Genomic DNA, 25540 nt, shown 5'->3' with positions numbered 1-25540 from the left:
AAATTCTATGTGGTGGTCTTGCTACTACCAACTGAAATTTAAGCATTTTAAAAAATGTGAAATACTTATTATGAAAATCTTTGGGGAGGGTTTTTTTGTTTTTGTTTTGAAATCTCTGTCAAATTTTTTTAAGATTTTATTTGTCAGAAAGAGAGAGTGAGAGAGCAGCAGGCAGAGGGAGAACCAGACTGCCCGCTGAGCAGGGAGCCTGATCAGAGACTCTTCCAGCTGAAGACCCTGGAAGCAGGACCTAAGCCATGGCAGACGCTTAACCAACTGAGCCACCCAGGGTGAGGAAGGGTGTTCTAAAGTCCTTCAAAATACTTCAAAATAGTGTGAAAATAAAGTTTAACAACATTTAACTACTAGAGGGGTTCCGTTTGAGTCTCTTACTCCATATTAAATACAACTAAGGCAAACAGTGCCACTGAAAATTGAAGAAAACTGTCATTCTAAAGTACAAGGATTACAGAGCAAGTTTAAATACCTTTCAATTATCTGGAAAAGTTAAGGGAAAACAATACCTTCCACAAATAATTTTCCAAGTTTCATCTAGGTTTCTAGAAGGCTATCTGTAAAATCTGATGTACATTTACATATATACACATGCATTTGTGACGGAAAGTGCTAACTTACAGTGGAAACAAGGTTTGCATGGATTCACTATAAAGACTATTTCAGTGACCATACTTAAAGTACTGGTATGATCAAAAAGTTGTTGAAAAGCTAGTATTTCTCATTCAGACTGTCCAAACAGTCAAAACATATGAACTAATCTATAGGGAGCCATACAGGGTTTCAAAAATTTAAAACTGGTAATCAAAGTTAATTTTTAATGATAACATATTCATAGAATATTCTGAATGAATGAAAAATGTCATTAGCTGTAAATACCACACTCCTGGTAAGTACACTCAAAGGCATTTAAATGCCTCTACCATCTAAAGATAACAGTTGAAATGTTTCTTATATCTGAGAGAATATATATATTTTCTCACATATATGTATTTTTTATATGAGAATATTTCATATATTCTCTTCTCTTAATTATTGAGTTGCCAAGTGCCTGATCAAAGGCAATCTTCACATGTTTCAATACTTTTATTTAGAGTTCACTGCCATCCTCCTCCTTTCATTTCCTGACATCAAATTAGGGTATAATGAGTCATTTTTGGAAGACTTTATTTCTAAAGGTAAACAATTATGAACAGTGGAAAAATTGTTTTATTCCATATAGTAATCTGGTTAAATTTTTCCTTCATGGCTTCTATTTACCCCTGCAAATAACCTAACTCTCCAGTGGCAACACACCAGCATGGTCCAACTAGGTCAAACATGAAGTACTAATGATTTCTAGAACCCAAACACAAAAATTAGTGGTTTTTTTCCTTTAATATGAGAATTAGATTTTTAGAAGCAATATTCCATTGTTATCATAGGAATCTATTTAAAAGACTTTAGAAAGAACAAGACTAAATTTATAATGGTAAATACTGATATTCCCAAAATTTCACTTGAAATTAGTTTTCAGTGCCATAAAACAATTATTCATAAAAATTCCTAAAACATAGTATGTAAAACAAGTCACAAGTTCATTTTATGATTTTTCTAGAATAAGTATCCAAATCTGTAGAAAAACGTAAATATCACCTTTATTAGTATTTACACTTAGTTCTGTAAACAAAGTTGGCAAAAAAGAAAAAAACTAAGTAACTTCCATACCTATTTATAAAAATTTCAAGAATATGATCTTCACCACTTCGGAAAGTATTTAAGTCTAAAAGCCAGTAAATGTAGAAGTTGAAGGAGAAGAGAAAAACATTGACAACAAATTACTTGAATTTTCTTCTTCCCAAATATCCAGAACATCACAAATGCCGCTGTTTTCAGTATAGCTTGTGAAACCCAAAAATTCTGACTTCTCTTCACTAGTCTGAAACAAGTCTAATAGAGATTGTACTGGGGTACTACAAATTCTGTTTCCTTCTTGTGTAATAAGATATTCAGGTCTTTTCTTATCTAATTCCACATTTGGTTCCAGATTTTCTTTTTTATTTCTTCCTAATAATATTTTCACTTTCCGATGGATTGTACCAGAAGGTAAGCCATCCATATTGTTGAAGTCACATTCATTGGGCTCCTCAGGGGGACTTCGGGATGGGGTCTTTGCCTTAATTGTTAGGTGCTCTTGTGAACTGTTTACTGCTAACAGACCAGAATCATGACTAAATATTGAATGAAGGTCCTTTTCCTTCAGATCCTTTGCTGGAAAAAGCACGGTATCTGACTTTTGTTTTGGTTGAGATGCAGTACTATCCATACTGAAATTAGAAACTTGTACAGATGTCTTTAGCCTACATGGACAATGATCTACCCTTAGTTCTTCTAAGTCACTTTCATTTGTCATTAATTTATGTTCAGAAACATCAAGGATGCATTCTGGTTTATTTTTATGTGGAGGTAGATGTGCAAAATTTTGTTTTATGTCATTTTCACCTGTATTTAACATGGAACATTTAGTAGTTACTTTTTCATTGAGTCCTCTCAATTCACTTGAGGAGTGGGGGATGCATTCTGAAATAAACAGAAACTTCTGTTCAGGTTCCTGGATTTCTTTATACAGGAAATGCTGCTCAATTACCTGTACATTATTTTCCTTGAAGTCTTTCTGAGAAATACGTTGCAATTCTTTTGGTTCAGACTTCTTCAGGACACTTGTAGTAATAGGAGAAAGTGATCCAATACTGTATTTTATTCTTTATAAAACAAGAAGAATAAACATTAAATTGCTATAAAAAATTCCTGAGTAGCTTAAAGTCAAACTAATAATCTTTTTTTTTTAAAGATTTTATTTATTTATTTGACAGAGAGAGATCACAAGTAGGCAGAGAGGCAGGCAGAGAGAGAGAGAGAGGAGGAAGCAGGCTCCCTGCTGAGCAGAGAGCCCGATGCGGGACTCGATCCCAGGACCCTGAGATCATGACCTGAGCCGAAGGCAGTGGCTTAACCCACTGAGCCACCCAGGCACCCAAACTAATAATCTTTTAAAACTATTTATGAAACTTAAATTTAACTTAATATTACAAAAATACTGAAATCTTAACAGTTAGCCAAATATACTTCAGATGTTTTTCATAATAAAACTTTACAGATACACAGCTGAAAACTCAAGCCATACAATACACTCTATTCTCATCCATATTCTTCTCCTTCCTCCCAGAGGTAATTACTATCTTAAATGTAGTGTTTAAAACTCCTTCATCCATATAACTCCAAAGGAAGATGAAAGTAAAGGGATTTCGTTTTGCTCTCAACTTCGTTTTCATTATCCTGAAAAATATCCTAACTTTTATGCTTTTACATTAATATCGTCTCCTCATTTTACTTAACAATGTAGAAAATGAGTATTTAGACAAAATAATAATCCTGATGTTTCACACATGTGACCTGAAAACCTCCTTCTTCAGGGAGTCTCTTAATATCTTTGGAATGTTAGTTTGTACTACACAATCCTAAATTACGTATTACTAGCTCACTACTGTTATTTTATGTTATACATGTCACAGATAACACTATAGAAATACAGAATTCAGTCTGCCCTTTTAGAACCAGCATGGACACTTCTATATTTATTTTGTTTACATGTTTATGTAGTTTTCTAGTATAATACTAGAAAATACTAGCCTCTAGTGTTTTCTCTCTCTCCTTTAATGTCTAAAGAGGTTTAGGTGACTTGCACACAGATAAAAATTGTGCAGATAATTAAGGAAAAACCAACTTATATGTGAAGTACTAGTTCAAAATTTTGATGCAGATTAAATTTTTAGGGAATTCTAAATTCTTATAGTAGCCTATATACTTTTTATAATTAAAAATATGGGCGCCTGAGTGGCTTAATTGTTAAGCCTCTGCCTTCAGCTCAGGTCATGATCCCAGGGTCCTGGGATCAAGCCCCACATTGGGCTCCCTGCTTTGCAGGAAGCTTGCTTTCCTTCCCTCACCCTCCCTGCCTGTGTTCCTGCTCTCGCTATCAAATAAATAAATAAAATCTTAAAAAAAAAAAAAGTTGAAAATATGCCTCCTCTCCAGATATCATATTATTAAGTCAGTCATGAACAACTATTCTGAATGTTACAGAAGAAAGAAGTTTAGGTAACCGTTCTACCTAGATATAGTAAAGGCTTTCTAGTCAATTTTCAGAAGCTGTACCTTGGTATCTTATTTTCTAGTCTTTATGCCTTAACATTAGTCTAAAAATAGATATAAGGACTGAATAACCTAATGATTTATCATCAATTTCAGCACTTCAAAGAATTTTTCATTTTGGATTTATGGGAACAATCTAACCAGGACCATTTATTCAACTGTGCAGTAAACTGTCAATGAAGAGCATTGTATTCACACCTAAAAGTCCTGTCAGTACCATTAGTAAGATTTATTGGAAAGAAGAATTTAAGCAAAAGTACTTGGTGAGAGTATAAACAAGCCTTAATGGAGGTTAAGTGAAGAAAGGCTTATTTAAACTCCTTAAGATTAACTAAAAATTCTAGTTTTTTAGTCCAAGTAAATGGTAATCTTTATGGTCCTAGACCAGGGGTTGATAAACTTTAAAGAACATGGATCAAATCTCAAGTTTTACTGGAACACAGCCATACCCATTGACTTACATATTGTCTGTAGCTGCTTTCATTGTACAATGACAAAGCTAAGTGGCTGAAACAAATGTCATGGTTCACAAAGCCTAAAATATTTACTAGTTTACCCAGTTTTTAATAAAGAATTTGCCAACCCCTCTTTTAGACTACAACATTAATATGAAGACCTTAATAATAATCTAAAGTAAGCACTTCTGGTAGTGGAGAGGGGGTGGAAGGGGAGAGAAAAGTAGTAATCAGTTCTTAACCAAATATACATTCTAAAAATATATATCCCTTCGAAGAACAGAAAACTTTGGATTATTTTTAGTTCAATGAAATTGTTTAGAATTCTGTTAAAATTTAAAACTTTGGCTGACAAATTACCTTTTCTTTTTCGGCATGTCCCTTTCATATTCCACAAAATCAAAAATTAACTTAGATACAATATCATCAACAACTTGATAGTGATTACTCTGTGCAAAGTTTCTGTGTTGCTCACTTAGAAGATGCTGGAACAAAATCAAAAAAGCATTTAATAAGTCATTTAATTATATTCTTGTTAATTATATTCTTAAACCAACAGATGCCTTTTTGTTTTCTAATATTTCCATGCCCCTAAAATTAGGTTTCTAATAGCTACTCCAAAGAAATATCCTTTACTACAATTTCAAAGGATGTTAAGTAAAATAAATTTGTGGTTTAAATGGAACTGACAAATGAACTACATCAGGAAATGAAGATAAAGATGGAGAAACACAACAGAAACATTTAACATTTACAGTATGCTAACATTGAGAAAAATCTTCCTTTTTATTTTATCCTTACACAATTGCCACTAAATAAATATGGTAGGTCTTATAAAATATTAAATAAATGAAATGTTATAATTTAACATGTAAGATTCCAAAACAAGAATCCAGAAGGCAGGTTACAAAAAAATGAAGTACAATGAATGCTGTGAAGTATCAAAAAAAGGGAAAAAATTTATTATTGAGGAACACATTTGAGAATGAGCAAGTAAAGGATCTCAAATTACCCAATGCGTATAATGGAGAATATAAAAATTATTCTCAGTTTTTTTTTTTTTTTTTAACTTGAACGGTAGTTGACAGTTTCTCAGTCTAAGAGTGGTGAAGAACAAAAGTAAACAAGCTCAGTTTACTGGGATAAAACTCAAAAGAAATAAAGTTCCTGCTACATAGGTGGAATCTCCAGGCTAATTCTACTGTCAGCTGATCAGAGAATGGCACCTAGAAGGCTGTAACAGGACGATCACGCAAGTACCTCATTTCTGTTTCTCTAGTTTCATGTAACTTTTGATGATTTGATTGTATTTCCAGAAACTAAATTCTCCAGTGATCACAAATAGTATTCTGGACTATTATACTTGCTTACTTGCAGAATTTACCACATACAAGTTATCTATGCCCAGTAATGTTAAATGAGAAACGATTAAAATTTAAAAAGAAACATTAAATAAGTTCAGATTCCATTTATACACATTCTTTGGAGAAGAAATCTCCAACTTTTATGTAGCTGCTCCCTTCCTCCACCTACCCCTTATCATTTACCCTTTTTATGTCTTAAATATTACTTTTTCAATTGAGCTATGTCCCTCATCCTACCTTAAGAACTCCCTCATTATTACCATTGTACTGTACATGCTACTTTTGTGACACTATCACTATCCTACTTGTAAATGTACTGCTTTGTATCTGTCTTCTCTGTAGATGTCTGCCTTGTTTGTTGTTGCTTAATCTTTGGTAATCCAATTTGCTAAATGAATGCCTTGATACAGGTGGAAATGAAGCACTGTGAAATCTAAGATTCAAAAGACAAAGGAATATCTTATTTTCAAGACTAAGAAATATAGATAAAACAACTATAATAAAAAATGATTTTGGGGCTGCCTGGGTGGCTCAGTGGGTTAAAGCCTCTGCCTTCGGCTCAGGTCATGATCCCAGGGTTCTGGGATGGAGCCCCGCATCAGGCTCTCTGCTCAGCAGGGAGCGTGCTTCCTCCTCTCTCTGGCTGCCTCTCTGCCTACTTGTAATCTCTGTCAAATAAATAAATAAAATATTTTTTAAAAAATGATTTTAAAATATCAACCCCAACATCTATTACTCATTTTCCTTCCTGTATCAATCAGTGATCAAGGTTTTCATTTTTAGTCCCAACATTTTCTGAGCATTAAAATAAATTATAAATTTATATTAAGGAAAACATCCATTATAAATTTTTCTATTGTAGCAACAGCAAAGTAATATTTTGGGACAAATCAATAATTTAAATTTCAAAATGATTTTTTGGGAGGGGAAATATTTGGGGTAATTTTAGCTTCTGATTTAAAATAATTCTAAAGTAGCCATATTTTTCTCTGTTATTATATAAAGAAAACACAAAAAACTAATACAAAATACTAATATATTTTGAGTTATAAAACAAACTTCAACTTAGAGCCTAAAAAGAGTGGGTTTACTTCTTAGATATTTATAAATATTATTCTTTTTCCTTAACTTTCCCACCATCTTCTATCAAACCAAGCACTAAAACATACATCTCTACTGAAATTAACAAATGAAATAGCAACAGCTAAAATTTAATAAATTAGCACAGAGCCTGCCACCATTCAAGGTCACAAGAACAAGAAACCAGGATTCAAACCTAGACCGCATGGATCCAAAGTTCTTATTGTTTGTTTTTAATCACTTTAGAAACCATAAATAGTTCTCATCTTCAAAACTGTATCTTCATCCCATGTCCCCTTCCAGCTATTCTATTTCTCTTTCTGCTACTTCAAAGAATAATCTCTACTTTCTTCTCATCCTACCATTAGTAAATCACATGCCCATTTTTTAATTGCTCAGGCCTGAAGCATCTTCTACTCACTCCCAACTTCCAATCCCCTGGCAAATTCTCTTTGCCCCACTTATAATTATATCCATAATCTGACCCAGTCTCATCACTTCTGCCAGGCCACCACCATTAGTTGAGTGGCTTCTTCAGTACTAACAATTAAGCTTAATTTAGCACTCCTGCACTGCTTATTTCAAAATCCACAAGTCATATTCCCTCACTTCCTAGGTTTCTACTCAAATATCACTTTATCAGTTAGCTATTCCTTGTCTAAATAAATAACTACACACTCTTTCTGGCTTCAGTTTCTCATAGAACTAATCTAATGTTCTCTACATATACTTAATTACTTTCTAACTACATGGTTACTATTTCTCCTCCCCTTTCATAGAATATAATTTTCATAAAGATAGAGAATTGGGTCTCCTGTGTTCAATGCTGCTTGTTCAGAGTAGTGACTGGTACAACATAGGTACTTAATAAGTATATGCTGAATGAATAAAAATTAGTTTTAAATATACATTTTCCCACTTTGGGTTCCTAAAATTTAAGATAATTCTATCAAGAAGAGATACATGTTATTTAGTCATTATCAAGTTGCAAACCACAATCAGAAAAACAAGCTAATATTTACACAGTAAATATTCATAGTTTTAGAAGTAACAATCCCCTAAATATAAAATCACATTTACACTTTCGAGATCTTCGTATTTCTGCAAGCAACATTCACAATATCCTTTTTTTTTCTTCTCTTTCAACTGGAGTTGAATTGGGATACCACCACGTTTATTGCCATCCGTTTGGATTCTAATAGAAATATATGATAAAAGAATTATTTGATGAACATTAATAATTTATAAAATGTACAGTCCTGACCTACCAATCTGCCATAATCTCCACAGATATTTATATCAATAATTACTTTTAAATATATTTCTTTCTAAGAAATTGAGAAGAAAACTAAAAATGTAGTAATTTTTCTAGAGAATATTTCAGATCACTTAGGAGAAATAACACACTTTAATTACTTGTAAATACTTACAAGCCACCCCTCAACCTTAATTTATTGATCTAACATGTCTAAAAGTGACATATTTAGAAAAGATTCAGACTTCTAACCCAGCATTAAAAATATACAGGGGGAAAACCATAATAGTGATTACACACACACACATACACAGACACACACACACACACAAAACCATAGCATTTAATGAATTGTTTTAAATGTCTGCTTAAAAAGAAAAAATTAAGGTTAAACAAACCTTAGTTTAACCTGAGTTTGCTTTTGGATGCTAGATGGCTTATCTACATCAAATGGACTGGAGGGCTTCTGAATAGAATAATTTATAAAAGGCATATTGTTCAGCTGAAGATAAAATGGTCTATAAAGTCTAAAAAAATAAAAAGACAAATACATGAGATTGTTTATGATAAAAAAAATACAACTGAAATCTTGTATTTCAAAATCACGGCATTCATCTGGAATCCGAAATAAATAATAGAAATCAATTAGGCTTCCCTTCTCAATTCCTAGACCTAGTATCTTTTTGTTTAATATAAGTATTTTTTTTAATTATGGTAAAATACCCACAAAATTTACTACCTTAAACTTTTTTTTTTTTTTTTTTAAGTAATCTCTATGCCCAAAATGGGATTTGAACTCCAAAACCAACATCAGGAGTCACATGCTCTACCAACTGAGCCAGCCAGGTACCATTTTCAACCATTTTTAGGAATACAGTTCAGCTGCATTAAGTACACTCACAGTGCTTTCCAACCATTAACATCATCCATCTGTATCCATTAAACCACAACTCCCCATTCTTCCTTCTCTGCCCACCCCTTACAACCATCACTCTACTTTATGAATCTGACTACTCTGAAGTACTTCATCAACTGGAATCTTCCAGTATTTTTTCCTCTTACTTCGCTCAGCATAATGTCCTCAAGGTTCATCCATGTATAGAACACTTGTCAGAATTTCATTCCTTTTTTTAAGGTTGAATTCTATGTATATACCACATCATCCATTTATCTATTGATGGACACATGGACTGCTTCTACCACTGGGCTACTGTAAATAGTGCTGCTACCAATATGCATATGCAAGCATCTCTTCGAGAGCCTGCTTTCAATTCTTTTGGATATATAACCAGAAGTGACACTGCGAGATCAGATCATAGTCCCAATTTCATGAAGACCCTCCGTACTAGTTTCCACAGTGGTTACATTATTTTACAACTGCACCAACAGTGCACAAGGGCTCCAATTTCGCCACCTTCCTTGCCAATACCTATTATTCTAGGTTTTTTGTTGGTGGTGGTGTTGTTTTTGTAATAGCCATCCAAATGGCTGTGAAGTGATAGATATCTCACAGTGGTTTTGACTGGCATTTCTGTGATAGTGAACATCTTTTCATGTATTTGTGGCAATCTGTACATCTCTGAAGAAATGTTAAGTCCTTTTCCCATTTTTAAAATCTGATAAATTGAGAGGCACTAGATCGGTTAAGCATCCCTCTTGGTTTTGGCTCTGGTCATGATTCATTGGTCTTGAGATAGAGCGCCAAGGCAGACAGCAGGGAGTTTGTGCAAAGATTCTCTCCCTCTGCTCTTTTCTGTACTCAAACGCACAAGGGAGCTCTCAATCTTTTTTATCTTTTTTTTTTTTTTTTAAAGATTTTATTTATTTATTTGACAGAGAGAGAGATCACAAATAGGCAGAGAGACAGACAGAGAGAGAGAGGAGGAGAAGCAGGCTCCCTGCTGAGCAAAGAGCCCTATGCGGGACTCGATCCCAGGCCCCTGGCATCATGACCCGAGCCACAGGTAGAGGCTCAACCCACTGAGCCACCCAGGCGCCCCAGCTCTCAATCTTGAAACAAAACAAAACCACCCCCCACAAAACTGATAATTTGATTTTCTGTTGACTTTTTTATATTTCATTTTTTTAATTGGATTTTTATTTGAGTTTCGATATAGTTAAAACACAGTTTCAGGTGCTTATAATAGTAATTCAATAAATCCCTAGATCACCCAAGGCTGCTCCTGTTTGCCCCAGGCATTGTTCAAGCTATAGCTTCTATGTTGCCTCTCCATAGGCTGCTATCCCTTTAAGGGTAGGGACCCAGCTATCACTTGCCCTCCCAGCTCATCCTGTGCCAAGTCAGAAGACTTTTAAAGCTCCAGGATCTAAGTCTGAGTGGTTATTCAAAGTTAGGGATTTTTAAACCTCTGGTTTCCAAACCCAGACATGACAGGGATTTATCTTCTCCTAATGGGCTCCCTGGTGTTTTCATCACCTCTCTGAGTCACAGCCTACAACTCCCTCCCTTCTGCAGGCAGCGCCCAGTCACCATCTCTGCCCTTCCTCATCTCTCAAATGAGGCTTATTCTCTACATTGTTGTGAAGTTTGTTCTGCCAGTCTTCACATCATTCTCTGGTTTATTTATTTGGATGCAAGTGCTAACCAGTTGTAAACAAGGGAAGGGGTGAGCTTAAGGTCCTCCTACTCTACCATCTTCCTAAGCTCCCCCACATATTACACTTTATTAAATATATATATGATCTGCAAATATCTTCTCCCATTCTGTAGTTCCATTCCATCTCACTCTGTTATGCACACAAATTTAAAATTTTGTTATTTGTGCTTTTGATGTCATATCCAAGAAATCACTGCAACATCCAATGTCATAAAGTTTTCCCTTGTTTCCTTCTAAGGGTTTAATGCTTTTAGGTCTTCGACTTATTTTGGGTTAATTTTATATATGGTATAAATTAATGATCCAACTTCATTTTTCTGCATGTGGATATGTGTTTTCTCAATACCACTGCTGAAGACTGTCCATTCCCCACTAAATGATCTTGACATCCTGGCCAACAGTCATTTGACCTAAATGTAAAGATTTATTTCTTAGCTATTTATTCTTTTCCATTGGTCTACACATCTGTCTTTACATCATTAAAAAGCTGTTGTGATTGAGCTTTTGGAAAATTCTGAAATCAAGTTTAGGTCTTAATTTTGTTCTTCCTTTCAAGATTGCTTGGGACATTTGAAGTCCCTTGCAATTTGATGAATTTTAGGATGGATTTCTCCCCTTCTGCAAAAAAAAAAAAAAAGTCACTGGGATTTTCACAGGGCTTGCAGTGACTCTGTAGATCACTTTGGATAGCAATGACATCTTAGCAATATGAAGTCTTCTAGTCCATGACGGTGTAATGTCTTTCCATATATTGGCGCCTTCTCTAGGTCTAATTTTGAACTGCATTTTTTTCATAATAATACACTTCATAAAAAGAGGGATTCAATACATCTTTGCCACTTCAGGGAGTACCCAAAAGAATGAATCACACATGTCTAAAGGATGAATGTCAAGAAAAAGTTATAAAATTCTCCCATGCCAAATTAATTTATTTATAGTCTTAAGATTAACCTATAAAACTTCAGAATGAGTTCAGGAAAACTACTAAATTAAATGTTATATTCCACTTTGTACACCAAAATAGTACCTACTAATATATTTAACAAAGTATAAGCAATCTTTAAGTAGTAGTTCTAATCACATGGTATTCCATTTAGCTAGTGAATAGTTATTTGAAATACTATGAAAATGAGTTGGTTTCATGATTGCTCTAAAGCAGATATTTGAAGGAACTGTGACCTATAGCATACTGAAACTAAGCGAAAACTCCTTAATTTTGGAGCAAATTTAATGCTATTTTCTGCAACTTGTGCCACGTGTGTATTAGTAGAATATAAAACTTACATACAAAGACCTAACGGTATTAGTGGAAATAGCTTAATTAGATTTTCTCTTTTAATATTATATTTAAATTACCAATCAACTTAGATACTTACTGGCTCGTATCTTCCACTTTTACAAAAGGTTTTTTGAGTCTACCTGCTTGAGAACATACAAAACATATTATTAGATATGTACAAGTCCAGGAAATTAAAAAAAAAAATACCCTGGCTAAAAAAAAAAATCCCTCCAAACTATGTACAGATCTTCCTCAATTTACAATTAGGGTTACACTTTGATAAAGCCATTTTAAGCTACAAATACATTTAATACACCTAACCCATCAAACATCACAGCTTAGCCCTAGCCTAACTTAAGAACATTCTCAGAACACTTATATTAACCTATAGGTAGGCAACATCATCGAACACAAAGCCCATTATATAATAAAAAATGTTGAATATGTGATGTAATTTGTTGAATATTGTACTGAAAGTGAAAAACAGAATGGTTTTAAGCATATTGTTGTCCACCCTTGTGACCAAATGACTGAATGGGAGTTGCAGCTCATTGTTGCTGCTGCTGCATCAGGAGAGTTTTGTATGGCAAACTGCCCACCCAGGAGAAGAGCAATATTCAAAATTCAAAGTACAGTTTCTACTGAATGTGTATTACACCATCATAAAGGTGAAAATTTTTAAATCAAACCATCGTTATGTCAAGGACCACCTGTCTCCATTATCTCTTTCATTTCAATTCAGTTTTAAGTCTCAGGTGAGCTATTATACAACATCAGTCCATTTCCACAATGACAGAAATTCTATCTACATTCTGAGGATCTTAAAATGAAAGGATTCCCCCAAAGGATCTCTGAATAGAATTCAGAAGAATCATGAGCTAAAACAGGAAAAAAAAATCCAATTTTTATTTTCACAGATCTCTAACCGAAATTTAACACTTCTCCTAGTTATACATATAAGCAATAGGATCACAGTGGTCTTAGCAGTGCCTGTAATTCTGAAACCAAATGAAATACCTTCATATTAGTTTTACAGATCTCAAGGCATCATTTATGCTCACCACTTCCAAAATTACAGTAGAATCACTGCTAGTACTTGTTTTAAGTGTGTAAAAAAAAAAAAAAACCAAGTATATCTCCATTTCATAATTAAAAATTTTCTGACAACTGAATTTCATTTACTGATTTACATGTTTTTTCAAAATATTGTTCTGAAAAGGGGTCCATAGTCTCAAAAAAAAATTAAGACCTACTGAACATGTTCCCTGAAGAGTTGTTTACGTGTTTTTTCAGAGGATTTTTATAAGATCTGTTCTACTTTCTAAAAGCATATCAAATACACTTAAGGATTTCAAAATACTTACTTCTTGCTTTCTGTGTGCCAGTACCTACTCTTTTTCCCTAAAAAAAACAAAACAAAAACAAAAACAAAAAAGAACACTGCATTTGAAAGTACAATAAAACAGCAACTGCTCCTTTTTATCTGAAGATAATCATACAGGAAAAGAACTATATAAAAGAACTATATAAAAATATAGTAATTACTATAGTTTTTTTGGGAAAAAAGAGAAACTTGCTTTTTCAAAAATCAAGTCAAATAAAGAAATGAAACAATGAACATAATACAAGCTCACTTTTACAAGACACCCAACAAATACCTTTCATTCTAGCTAAAATTTTTTTTGCCTTTACAGAAAGAAATCAACCAATGAGGAAAAGCTACAGTTAATAAAATAATCTAAAAATAGTTCTAAGGTTATTTTGATGCCCTTACTGAGCAAACTTTTGTGACAGACTAAGCAAAGGAATTATTAAAGTATTTATAACAGTCTGTCGATTCTTGTCAAGGTGGAATATGTTCAATACAGTCAAACAATCCCACTGATTACTACTAAAATTCTGGTGGAAAATACAATGAGCAACTACATGGGGACTAAAAAGTAAACAAAAGCAGGAATATTGTAGAAGGAAGCCAAACTCAGAGAAACCACTTTAAGGGGGTATATTTCCCAACCTCTTTTTCTCACAATGTTGCCTGAAGGATAAACCTCTAATTACAGAGTTGGCAGCAAGTAGTGGAGCCAGGAAAAAGACTCTAAGGTAAGGGCAAATACACTTAAAATGACGGAGAGATACAAATTCTCAGCAGAAAAACTGTAAAAACAAAAAACAAAAAATAACAACAACAAAAAAGGGAACTGTAGAAGTCTAGTATAGAAATCAAGTGAAAAATACATGATTTGAAATACAGAATTAACTGGATGGGCTTGAAAACAAAACAGAGATGAACAAGTGAAGTTTGGGCGAACTGGAAGACCAATGAATTGAAATCTTTAATTAGAAGAACTGAAAAAAGAAGAATGGGGGAAAAATGAATACCCAGTAAGTACCTTGTATTCTAGGCTATAATTAATATAAAAGGTCTAAATTTAGTGTTATTGGAAATGCAGAAACAAACAGAACAGTAAAGAAAAAGAATTTTAACAAAATAGCCCAAACTTTCCCAACAGATTTATAGTTCTAAGAATCTTAGTGAACAACAAACTGAAATATCTCTAAGTAATCCAAGCCAAGGCATATCACAACCAAACTGTTGAAAACCAAAGATAAATTAAAAATTTGCTAAGTACATAGGGAAAAATGATCATTATTTATAAGAAAATAAAAATCTGGGGTGCCTGGGTGGCACAGTGAGTTAAGCCTCTGCCTTTGGCTCAGGTCCTGGGATTGAGCCCCGCATCGGGCTCTCTGCTCAGTGGGGAGACTGCTTCCCCCTCTCTCTCTGCCTGCTACTCTGCCTACCTGTGATCTCTCTCTCTCTGTCCAATAAATAAACAAGATATTTTAAAAAAAAAAGAAAAAGAAAAGAAAAGAAAAAAAAAACAATCTGAATGACTGCAAATTTTTCATCAAAATTCATGGAAGCCAGAATATAGCTGTAGAACACCTGTGAAGTACTGACCTAAAGAATTTATTCCTAATTTGTTATCCAGTGAAAAGATCTTGCAAGAATGAAGGCAAAATAAAGACATTCTCACATTCTCTTCTACATGACTTTTTCAAGGAAAAAGGTTAACACGCCTGGTAGGTTTATCAATAATTGCAAATGTAACAAAAATAACTCTATCATGAAGACTGGTGGGGTAGGATAGAGAGCTCAAAAAGTTTTAAGGCTTCTATGTTTAAATTTGAAGTAGGTAAAATATTAACCCTAAAAAGACTGTGAAGATATGTAGATATAACTATGTAGATATAATTAAACCTAAGCAACCACTAAAACAAAAAAACATGAATTTGGCCAAAAAGCCAATAGAAAGATCTTCAAACAATCTGAAAAGCAGCAGAAAAAGAAGAAAACAAAGGAATAAAATGCAGAGAACACCATCAAAGAAATATTAGTATATTGGCAGGCCTAAATTGTACTAATATTAAGTGTAAGTCATTAAAACATACCAATTAAAAGAGATGGCCAGATATGATAAAAAGACAACTTTCAACTGTCTCTAAGAAACCAATTTTAAAATAAATACATAGACATGGTAAATGTAGAAGGAATAAAAAAGACAATGTAAACACTAATCACAAGGAAGCTGGAGTGCCTGTAGTATATTCAAAGACCTCAGAACAAGAAATCCTAAAAGGGACAAAGGAACATTATATAGTAACAAGGTCAATTCACCAAGAAGACATAATAATATTAGATGTGTGCACATCTAAGGTTCAAAATACACAAACCAAAAACTGTGATAGAACAAGAAGGAAAAATACACAAATGCACAACATATTTGGGAACTTTAATACTCCACTCTTTCCATAATGGCTAGACTAAGATAGAGTATCAGTATGAATACAGAAAAGCTATGCAATTTGACCTATTTGACATCTATAAGAATATTCTACCCATTAACCTCAGAATATACTTTTTAAGTGCCCATGGAACTTGCTGGCATTAAGACAGACTATATTCTGGGGGCATGTGAGTGGTTCAGTGGGTTAAATGTCTGAATCTTGGTTTTGGTTAAGTTTCATGATCTCAAGGTCGTGAGATGGAGCCCTGTGTTGAGCTCAGCGCACAGCCAGCTTGAGATTCTCCCCCTGCCCCTCTGTCCCGCTCTCTGTACAACATGTGTGCTCACTCTCTCAAATAAGTAAATAAAATCAGTAAAAAAAAAAAAAAAAAAAAAAAAAGACTGTATTCTGAACTATACAAATAGCAGTAAACTTAGAAGAACTGAAATCACACAAAGTATGTGTTCTGACCATAATAGAAATCCACAACAGCTCATTCATTGCTGGTGGAAATGCAAAATGGTACAGCCATTTTGGAAGACCGTTTGGCAGCTTCTTACCAAACTAAACATATTCTAACCATATAATCCAGCAATCATGCTCCTTGGTATTTATCCAAATGTGTTGGAAACTAGTGTCCACACAAAAACCTACACATGGATGTTTATATACATATAATTTACTCATAATGTCAAAACTTGGAAGCAACCAAGATGTCTTTCAGAAGGTGGATGAACTGTGGCAAATCCAGACAATGGTATGATTCAGCAGTTTAAAGAAAAAAAAAAAAATCAAGTCATGAAAAGACATTGAGAAATTTTAAATGCCTATCACTTACTGAAGATGACAATCTGAAAAGGCTATATATTGTATGGCTTCAATTGTATGACATGTTGGAAAAGGCCAAACTATGGAAAAAGGATCAGTAGTTGTTAGGAGTAAGTGAGGGAGGGAAGGAAGAAAAGATATAGCATGGAACATTTTTATGGAAAATATTCCACTATTCTGTAGGTTACTGTGATGGCAAATATATATCACTATTCATTTGTGTGAACCTATACAATGTACAAACAAAAGTGAACCCTAACATAAACTGACTTTAAGTGATGATGACTTGTCAATATAGATATATATACATGTATATAAATATATATAACATATATATTATACATGTAAATATGTAAATAAAGTTCCTAAGTATCTATGAAGTTCTACATAAAATGTATGGAACAGCAGTAAAGCAGAGCTCAAAAAAATTTTACAGTAGACCTGGTTCTTTGGAAAGACGAAACTGATAACTAGCCCAACTGAACAAAAAGGGAAAAAAAGGAATAATGATCTCAGGAATTAAAAATGTCACTAAAACTCTATAAACATTAAAAGCTTAATACAGAAATATTACAAATAGTTTTGCCATCAATTTGACAATTTAAACAACAAGCACAAATTCCTTGAAAAACAATTAATAACCTGAATTTCTTTTATCTAATAAAGAAACTGAATTCATAGTTAGGAATTTTTCAATTAAAAAAAAAAAAATTACAGGCCCAGATAACCTTCCTGGTAAATACTATCAACACTTAAGAAATAAAAGCAACTCTACAAAAACTTGTCTAGAAAATATAAGTGGAAATATGTTCCAGCATTTTATGAGAGCAGCATCACCCTGACACTAAAACCAAACACATCAAAAAGTAAAAGACTAATATTCCTCATGTAAATATGCAGAAAAAAATCCTTGAAGTTTGAGGTAAAATGAGAAAAATAAAAAAAACCTCCAAGGATTTAAAATAGTGAAGCACAACACATTCACTCAACTTTTTTTCTTTTCTTTTTTTTTTTTTTAAGATTTTATTTATTTACTTGACAGAGAGAAAGCACAAGTAGATGGAGAGGCAGGCAGAGAGAGAGAGAGAGGGAAGCAGGCTCCCTGCTGAGCAGAGAGCCCGATGCGGGCCTCGATCCCAGGACCCTGAGATCATGACCTGAGCCGAAGGCAGCGGCTTAACCCACTGAGCCACCTAAAAGATAAAGGCTAACAAGAGCATTTAAGAGAATATAATGCCTTAAAATTTGTATGTCTTTAGTGTGCAGATTTATACATGTCCATTCAAGATCCACAAATGCATCTTTTTTGAAGAGTTTATGTCTTAGTACTTGACAAACCAAAAATTTTCCAGAAACATTTTCTTTTTACATACAGAAAAAATTTTCAAGTATTAGAATTAAGTTGACCAGTTATACATTCTGGATTACAGAGATCTCTCGTATTCTAATCCTTTTGCTTTTGAGAGAAAAGTAAGATGTTTCACAGGTATTTATCACACTTGTCATTGTTTTTGTTTCATGAGGGCAAATACTCCTAGTGATTCACACCTAATAGGACTATCTGTTAAGTATTAATGGTTGCATGTGTAAACAAAATATTCCTGAACATTTTTTTTTTTAGGTTTTATTTATTTATCTTAGAACACAGAGTTGGGGAGGAACAGATGGGGATAGAAAGGGAAAGGAAAAAAACCTCAAGCAGAATGTGGACAGGACACGACGTTCAACCCTGAGATCAAGACCTGAGCTGAGGGGCACCTGGGTGGCTCAGTGGGTTAAGCCGCTGCCTTCGGCTCAGGTCATGATCTCAGGGTCCTGGGATCGAGTCCCGCATCGGGCTCTCTGCTGAGTGGAGAGCCTGCTTTCCTCTCTCTCTCTCTCTCTGCCTGTCTCTCTGTCTACTTGTGCTCTCTCTCTGTCAAATAAATAAATAAAAAATCTTTAAAAAAAAAAAAAGACCTGAGCTGAAAACAAGAGTGAGAAGCCTAATTCATGGAGCCACCCACCTGCCCCTCCCTGAATACTTTTTTTAAAAGATTTGAATTGAGAGTGAGCAGAGGGAGAGAGAAAGAATCTCAAGCAGACTCCCTGCTGAGCACAGAGAATGACATGGGGCTTGATCCTATAATCCTGGGATCATTATGACCTGAGCCTAAATCAAGAATCAGGACACTCAATCAACTAAGCCACCCAGGCACCCCCTGAATACTTTTTTTTTTTTTTTAAAGATTTTATTTATTTATTTGTCATAGAGAGAGAAGCGAGAGCAAGCACAGGCAGAGGCAGAGGGAGAAGCAGGCCCCCCGCCAAGCAAGGAGCCCGATGTGGGACTCGATCCCCGGACACCAGGATCATGACCTGAGCCGAAGGCAGCCGCTTAACCAACTGAGCCACCCAGGCGTCCCCCCTGAATATTTTTTTAAACTATGAACAGTGACCTATTAGCAGATTTAATGTCAATTTAGAGTTGTGACTAGTATTTTTTTTTTTTAAGATTTTATTTATTTATTTGACAGAGAGAGATCACAAGTAGGCAGAGAGGCAGGCAGAGAGAGAGAGAGAGAGGAGGAAGCAGGCTCCCTGCCAAGCAGAGAGCCCAGTGCGGGACTGGAACCTAGTACCCTGAGATCATGACCTGAGCCGAAGGCAGCGGCTTAACCCACTGAGCCACCCAGGCGCCCCGTGACTACTATTTTTAAAAAATGAAAATAGAATACTATAGAAATACTGGCACAAATCACATTAAGGATAAGCAGTATCTCATGAAACTTGTTTCAAATATATATTTATATACACTGCATACAGACAGAAATAATATACTGGTGTATTCTGAAACCATAATTTTCTTGTGGGTTTACATTTTCATACATCTATTTCTACATACAATCCAAAAAATCTGCAAAGTGCAATAAAGATAGTTTATATGTATTAAGCTTACTTCAAACAAGGAATATTCACCCAGTATTTTATAAAAATTTGGGAATATCCATTTGGAGGGTTTTTTTTTTACTTGTAAATAAAACATTCAAAGTATTAATACTTTTACTTAAGTAATAAGTAAACTGTTCTTTTCTGTAAATTATTTCTATCTTATACAAATGTGATTAAAAACATTAAAAAAAGACCTTAAGTGTCTGTGCGTGTAACACGCATTTATGGCGTAGTCATGATATAAAATAGGTTTCTTACTACCAATTTGTTCAAAAGAATTCAAAAGCCACTGTCCAAATGTCAGTCTTGCCAGGACACATGCTTTACTGGCAACCAGAAGATATTTCTTCTATCTATCCGATCAGGTTACTTTCCTATTAATCTTTTAATAATCTCCCAAAGCCTTCCAGATAAACTTAATTCCTTTAAATAGTGTTGCAAGGTCCTATGTGAAGTTGCTAATTTTTCCTGCTTCCTTTCTTACCATTCTCCCACTCAAAAATCAAGTTGTATTACATTACAGAAAATTTCCCAAACATGCCAATGTACTTATGGCTACACATCTCTATATATACTCATCTATACACTTTTCCTTTTAGATTTTAGTCATTTAAGTACTGAATGAAGAAAAAGCAGACCACAAAAGAATACACGGATATGAAAACCATGAGACAACTAAGATGAGAGAAGTTGCAGAAGAAAATAGGTAAATTAAAGGAGGAAATGAGCAACAGATGATAGAACCTAAATGGTTTTGAAAACTGTTAACTTCACTTGGCAAATCAGTCAGTAGTTTTATACCTCATAGGTTCAAGAGTGAATGGGAAGCATAAAAGTGGAGATTTAACAAGTCTGGATGATATAAAGATTGGAAAGTAGGGAAGGACATAGATTAAGAGATGTTTTATTGGGACACCTGGGTGGCTCAGCTGGTTAAGAGGCTGCCTTCGGCTCAGGTCATGATCCCAGCATCCTGATATCAAGTCCCACATCTGAGTCCTTGCTCAGCAGGGAGCCTGCTTCTCCCTCTGCCTCTGCCTGCCACTCTGTCTGCTTGTGCTCACTCTCGCTCCTCTCTCTCTCTCTCTGACAAATAAATAAATAAATAAATAAAATCTTAAAAAAAAAAAAAAAAAAAGAGATGTTTTATTGCACTTATTTCCAAGGAAGAGCCTTGATTCTGTATAGAGGCTTTGAGGAGAAAGCTAGTTTTTGAAAAGGGAAGAGACAAGATATGGAAACATCGGGTCTAACACTGTAATGCCTAATGCATTTACTTAGAAAACATTTTGAGGTCAGGCCAGATAATCATAGTCTGTAGCAAGACTTTGTTATAACACTACCTACAGCAATTGAAAGTATATTATATATATTAGAAGCTTTTCATGCATTAAGCCAATTCTGTTTTCCTTCAGAATGAACTAAAGCGGTTGGTTAAAAGCAACAGCAATCAAAGAAAAAAAAAAATTCCCAGGAACAACTTTTACCTCATGAGAAAATCCTCAAAGTTAAATGATATAGAATAATACAGGATACTCAAATAACGGAAACATGAATACAATACAAAGGTTTACCCTTAGGATATTCTGGCAGTAATACTTTCTGCTGGGTAAGAAAAATTTACAAGTTAAAAAAAAACAAAAAACAAAAAATCTTGATCACTTTAATTAGTTTAAAGATTAAGGAAAATAACATACCACATCTCTTACAGAAGTGCTTGATTTCTTGAGTAAATATAGTTCTTTTTTCTTCTGTTCAATGTAGTATCTAATGTCTTCATTAAAAAAAAAAAGGCTTAAGATTAGCATTTTTCACCTTTAAAGACTGCTATTTTCTTCATATTAGATTAAGGGGAAATAATTACCATTATAGCTATCTCTTGCTATCAGAATTCTCCCTATGTAAAATCAGGAACCACATAGCACAAATTAATACTTTTAACAAATACTGTAAAAAAAACTGATATCCTTACCATCAATATGAAGAATTTTTACTCCCCACGATAAGGCATTTGATAATATACTATTCGAAGGAATAAAATCCTGTAAAATAAAAGAGATTTAATAGTTTTTCTAGAAAATTAAAAATTTAAATGAGGCTAAATTTTAAAAATTATTTGAAGGGTACTGTCACTTAGGTGGGTATTCAGAACAGACTCTATATACCTATGATAGCAATCAGTACATCAGTTTTTTCTTTTGGAATTTATAAATTAACCCTGTTTAATATATTCCCATATTCTTGACAACTCAGTTGTCAAGAATGCAATTTTAGTCTCAGAGTTAACAGTTGCAATAAAGTTCATTTAAAAATAACAAAAATGGGGATGCCTGGGTGGCTCAGTTGGTTAAGCAGCTGCCTTCGGCTCAGGTCATGATCACAGCGTCCTGGGATTGAGTCCCGCATAGGGCTCCTTGCTCAGCAGGGAGCCTGCTTCTCCCATAGGGCTCCTTGCTCAGCAGGGAGCCTGCTTCTCCCTCTGCCTCTGCCTGCCATTCTGTCTGCCTGTGCTCGCTCCCCGCCCCCTCTCTGATAAATAAATAAAATCTTAAAAAAAAAAAAACGAAAAACAAAAATGCCATAAGCTTCATACAACTACAGTAATATTTTAAAAGGCCACAAGATGGAGATGTTTCTTCATGAAAAGTAGATTCTGTTCTTTGTAAAAATGAGATCTATGCTGACATTTAGGCTTTTCCTATTAAAAATGAGGAAAGGAAGATTTCAGGAACATCTCCATTTCCACTTGAGTTCTTAATAAAAGCATATATATAGTAAATTTTTATATTTCATACTTACATGGTCCTTGATAGCTTTTTCAACTAGTAATTTTCCTCTGCTCAAACATACCTATAAAAAAAATAATAAGAGCTCAAACATCAAAAAGTTGTAAAACAGTGCCTCATTAGAAAAAAACTTAAGGGCGCCTGGGTGGCTCAGTGGGTTAAGCCGCTGCCTTCAGCTCAGGTCATGATCTCAGGGTCCTGGGATCGAGTCCCACATCGGGCTCTCTGCTCAGGAGAGCCTGCTTCCCTCTCTCTCTCTCTCTGCCTGCCTCTCCATCTACTTGTGATTTCTCTCTGTCAAATAAATAAATAAAATCTTTAAAAAAAAAAAAAAAAAGAAAGAAAGAAAAAAACTTAAAAATATAAAATAGCTAAATTAATTGATAAAATCTATAAATTTTAATGTAACAATTTAAAGAGGGGACATTTATTTGTATAAGTCTTACTGAGTATCAACACAATGAAGTATAGTAAAAGGCAACTTCCTTAGGATCTTTATAATAAGACCTATTAAAAAGTTTCCTTCTTTTTTTGAAAGAGTATCTAAACAACTGAATGAGAACAAAGCCCAGTTTTGTAGTAAATTGTCTATAACTAACTAGTTCAGATTCTAATTTTGTATTCAAATGGAGACCTGAAAATATTGTATATACATATACAATTTATTTTAAATATATATATATAGTTATTTCTCATTTTAAATACAACACTGGAAAATAAATTGAAATGCTATGACCAACAATTTAATTTGGAACTAGTCACTAGTATATAATCTCATTCCTCCAAAAAAGCATGAAAGTAAAAAAATACATGAGCTTTCCTTGACTTTTCTTCTTGTATATATTTCTATTTCTCCCCCTCACTGAAACTTCTAACTTGTCAATAGAGTAATAGAGATGTGGTATCAGTAACTAAAAGAGGGGCTAGCAAATCTTTTCTGTAAAAGGCCAGGGAGCCAGTTTTAGGTTCTGTAAGCCATATAGTACCTGTCCAAACTATCCAATATTTCCTTTATAGCAGGACAGCAACCAGTTAATATATAACAGGTCTGGCTGAATTTCAATAAAACTTTACTTATGGACTTTAATATCTGAATTTAAATTTGTCATAAAATATTCTCTCAATTTTTGACCAAGCATTTGAAGATGTAAAAACCATGGTTAGCTCAAAGGGTGTTAAAAAACAGGGACAGTCTGGACTTGGCCCGTGCCATAGTTTGCCTACTCCTGCTGTGACACAAAAAAAAGGTTTCCATTTCTATTTTAAATAATGACCTGCTGTTACTTTTTAGTTGTAATTAACTCTTAAAAATAAAAGCCATCCCCAAGGGCAAAAAGTATTATTTCAGAGGAGTATGACCCAAAGTATTAGGAGACAAATCACCTTTCTATAAGACAGTAACCTTATTGACTGGAAAACCACCCATAATAAAGATATTGTTCTCCCTACATGAATTCTGCTGCCAGTCTGCTCTTGATAAATCATGAGATCCTCAGTCTATAGCCTTTCTGAACATCTCAAAGCACATTTTTTTTTAAAGATTTTATTTATTTATTTGACAGAGAGAGATCACAGTAGACAGAGAGGCAGGCAGAGAGAGAGGGAAGCAGGCTCCCTGCCGAGCAGAGAGCCCAATGCGGGACTCAATCCCAGGACCCTGAGATCATGACCTGAGCCGAAGGCAGCGGCTTAACCCACTGAGCCACCCAGGCGCCCTCTCAAAGCACATTTAAGAGACTTACTGAATCTGGAGATTTAAATGAACTTCCATCATGGCTGGGATGAGGTGAAGTTGTTTCTGCAGTATATGCAGATTCTGGACTTGGTACAGGAGAAATTCTTCCCAACGTTTGTGCAAATTTAGCCTCCTTTTTATTTGAAATAAGGTAACTGATATCTTTGCTGAGAAATTCTTCAACTCGCTAAAGGAAAACAAAGTATTTTCAAATAAGCCATAAAACCATAACTGTTTCACATTTCAGGTACCCCTTAAAATACCAATTTGACACCTTGCAATTATTTTGTAAATTGGTGGTTTTTATACTGTGTTCTTCTGAATCTAAGTTCTGAGGAAGTACAATGAGCGTTCCAATAACAGCCAGCATATGCTAGATACGATTTTTAAGTACTTCATATATCCCAATTAATTTAATCCATATAACAACCCCATGGTACTAATATTACTAATATCCACATTTTGTGGAAAAGAAAATTAAAGAGAAGTTAAGTGACTTGGTTGAGGTTACATCAGCATAAATAAAAGAATTTGAATACAGATATTCTGATTCAGTCCATGCTCTAAATGCACTACTGTCCAATAGAACTTAATGCAATGGTTAATGTTCTTTATTAGCACTGTTCAGTATGGTAGCAACTCACCACATGTGACTACTCAGCACTTAAAATGTAATAAAGGTAACTAATTCGACTGAGCAATTAAATTTTAATTTTCTTCAACACAGTATTAATTAAATTTCAATACCACATGTACCAAACGGCTATCACACTGGGCAGGACAGTTCAAATCAGTTAACATCTTACCATAGACTTTAACAGGAAGAAGAGGATCCTTACCCTTTGAGTGTAAGACTGAAAATAATTTCCCTACTAAAATGTCTGAAAATCACTGCTTAAATGCCTGAATTTATAAACCCAAGTACGAGATGTCAATGTTATCAAACATCACTTCCATCCAAGGGCAGGAATATTAAAGTAGAAATAAATACTATTAATCATTATTTTCATAAATGTAAGATTTCTATAATATTTTAACCTACATTTAGTTTCTATAGGATCTCATACCATAAAGGGAAATAATAAAAAAAAAAATGAAGCAATCTATGTAACAGATGAATTAATTCCATCTAAGTGATTAGGTAGAATTTGCTGCTTGCAAAAGTGGCCCCCTTGGTTAAGTATACATCACTACTGCCCTTTGTCTGAGCAGCA

The 25540-nt window shown here is 34.2% G+C and overlaps 1 protein-coding gene across 4 annotated transcripts in view; it reads right to left on the bottom strand.

The window, feature by feature from the left end:
* Positions 1-1628: 1628 nt before the first annotated feature.
* Positions 1629-25540, bottom strand: part of DBF4 (DBF4 zinc finger) — a 28494-nt gene continuing 4582 nt past the window's right edge. For 2 of the 4 annotated variants that reach the window (XM_059171011.1, XM_059171013.1), the window contains exons 3-12: positions 24334-24513; positions 22605-22655; positions 21778-21847; positions 21503-21579; positions 13622-13658; positions 12355-12400; positions 8759-8887; positions 8186-8300; positions 5022-5146; positions 1629-2756 (exon numbers count right to left, since the gene is read on the bottom strand). In XM_059171011.1, the coding sequence (XP_059026994.1) occupies positions 1778-2756; positions 5022-5146; positions 8186-8300; positions 8759-8887; positions 12355-12400; positions 13622-13658; positions 21503-21579; positions 21778-21847; positions 22605-22655; positions 24334-24513 (1809 nt within the window). In that variant the 3' untranslated portion in view covers positions 1629-1777. Of the gene's footprint in view, positions 2757-5021; positions 5147-8185; positions 8301-8758; positions 8888-12354; positions 12401-13621; positions 13659-21502; positions 21580-21777; positions 21848-22604; positions 22656-24333; positions 24514-25540 lie in introns of those variants that run through there. The other 2 variants (XM_059171012.1, XM_059171014.1) reach the window with 2 other exon arrangements.

The sequence above is a fragment of the Mustela lutreola genome, chromosome 4, assembly GCF_030435805.1.
Source record: "Mustela lutreola isolate mMusLut2 chromosome 4, mMusLut2.pri, whole genome shotgun sequence".
NCBI classification, from domain to species: Eukaryota; Metazoa; Chordata; class Mammalia; order Carnivora; family Mustelidae; genus Mustela; species Mustela lutreola.
Note: the sequence above shows the minus strand (reverse complement) of the source record. Positions and strands in the feature narration are given on the sequence as shown.